Source organism: Medicago truncatula, chromosome 8 (assembly GCF_003473485.1).
Source record: "Medicago truncatula cultivar Jemalong A17 chromosome 8, MtrunA17r5.0-ANR, whole genome shotgun sequence".
Classification (NCBI taxonomy): Eukaryota; Viridiplantae; Streptophyta; class Magnoliopsida; order Fabales; family Fabaceae; genus Medicago; species Medicago truncatula.
Window position 1 is genome coordinate 9,160,635 of NC_053049.1, and position 2,200 is coordinate 9,162,834.

Below are 2,200 nucleotides of genomic sequence, written 5' to 3' on the forward strand. Positions count from 1 at the left end.
TTTATTTATAAGCGTCACTATACCTCTAATTCTTTGTTTTTTTAGGGGCTTGCACCTCAACCTTATTTGCATCCAAACTTTAACCGTACTCTTTCCTCCCCATATAAAGTCAAGTAAATCCTTCCACTTATGCTCAGAAATCTTCATATCTTCTCCCAATCCTAACTACACACTCTTTCCTTTTCATATTAAAGAAAAAGAAGAACAAACGAAAAGAATATTCATCCGTACAACATTTTTGTGTGAAAGAATTCATCCGTACAACATTAAAACTTCCACTTTTACTCTATTAATCAACCATAACTTGTTCCCTTTTCTACAACTTTTCGAATATCATCATCAATAATATCTTTGCTTCTCTTCCTATACTTTATTACCTATGAAAGATTTCATTATCTCACCATCTTCATCTTCTCATGAAAACCCTTCATCACAAACACCAACCCTTCAACAAAAGCTTCAATTTCTACTCCAAATCCAATCCGAAAATTGGATCTATGGCATTTTGTGGCAAACAACAAAAGATGAAAAAGGTAAACCTTTCTTATCTTGGGGTGAAGGCTATTTTCAAGGAACCAAAGAAACAACAACTTCAAACAAAGATGCTGAATGGTTCTACGTGATGTCGTTAACTCGAAAATTTTCCATAGGTAATGCTTCTTCAATTTCATTACCTGGTAAAGCTTTTGCTTTAGATTCTGTTCTTTGGTTGAATAGTAAACATGAACTTCAAATCTATAATTGTGAGAGATCCAATGAAGCACACATGCATGGAATCGAAACACTGATTTGTATTCCGACAACTAACGGTGTAATCGAAATGGGTTCTTATGACAATATCCAACAAAATTGGAACCTCGTGCACCAAGCTAAATCTATGTTCCAAACATCCTCGTCAGAATCAAACTCAAATTTAGATCTTACCTCCACCACCCCATTTGACAAATGTAAAACATTCATCCAAAACACATCTTTTGCCAACATGGGTGTCGTCTCTGGCGGTAGCGCGAGAGAAGACCCCCATGAGAAGCCAAAAAATTTGCAAGAAAAACATAAAAATGTTTCATCATGTTCTTTAGATTCTGAAGATTCTGATTCAGAATATTGTCCACTGTTAGCAACAAAAACAACAACAGCAAAGAACGATTCTTTTGAGAAAAGAGAACCGAAGAAGAGAGGAAGAAAACCATTAACAGGAACTCAAACACCGATGAACCATGTGGAAGCAGAGAGACAAAGGAGAGAGAAACTAAACCATAGATTCTATGCTTTAAGATCTGTGGTTCCAAACGTTTCAAAGATGGATAAAGCTTCTTTGTTATCTGATGCAGTAGATTACATCAATGAGTTAAAAGCAAAGATCGAAGATTTAAAATTAGGGCAACAAAAGGAATCGAAAAAGGCGATGATGAAAACGATGAAAATTGTCGATAATAATAGTGCAACGACAACTTCAATTGTGGTAGACCAAAACAAACCTAGTTGTAGTAAGAATCTTATTGCTTTAGAGATTGATGTGAAGATCATAGGACATGATGCTATGGTGAGAGTTCAAAGTTTGAATGTTAATCACCCTAGTGCAAGATTAATGAGTGTATTGAAAGATTTGGAGTATCAGGTACATCAGGCTAGTATATCGACCGTTAATAAAGTTGTAATGGTTCAAGATGTTATTGTTAAAGTTCCTAATGAGATGAGAAATGAAGAGAGCCTAATTAGGTCTGCAATTCTCATGAAATTATGAGTTTTAGAGACTGAAATTAGGTCTGCAATTCTAATTAGGTTGATCAATCTGCAGTCATTTTTTTAGAGAATCTCCAATCATGTTGTATCTTGTATTATGTGTCAAGCAAATTTTTTTGTCTAAAATTGTTATCCATTTTATGATATTAATATATTAGTTTTTTTTTTAAAATTGTTACTCTTATTTATTAAAGAGTACCTAATAAATACTCCAATCGAGCATCTCAGACAAATTTTTTTAATTAAAACCTACTAATAATTCTATATCATATATCAATACTAACTTTATATCATAAAAAATATGTAAGACCTGTGAAAAGATAAAGTGTTTATGTGAGTCACTCATCTCAATAGATATAATTTTGATTTTCACCACATGGGTACTTATGAGGGGTACCAATGATGTACCATTGTTTAGAGAGGTAAACCACTCCACTAAAAAAACAAAACTTACGTC

At 33.4% G+C, this 2,200-nt stretch overlaps 1 protein-coding gene across 1 annotated transcript; it reads left to right on the top strand.

Annotated features, from left to right (window-relative positions):
• The first annotated feature begins 368 nt into the window (after positions 1-368).
• On the top strand, positions 369-1,744 carry LOC25500639 (transcription factor MYC2). The gene has a single exon (XM_013589120.3). It carries the CDS (start codon positions 380-382, stop codon positions 1,742-1,744), a length of 1,365 nt encoding a protein of 454 aa, XP_013444574.1. The 5' UTR covers positions 369-379.
• The last annotated feature ends 456 nt before the right edge of the window (positions 1,745-2,200 follow it).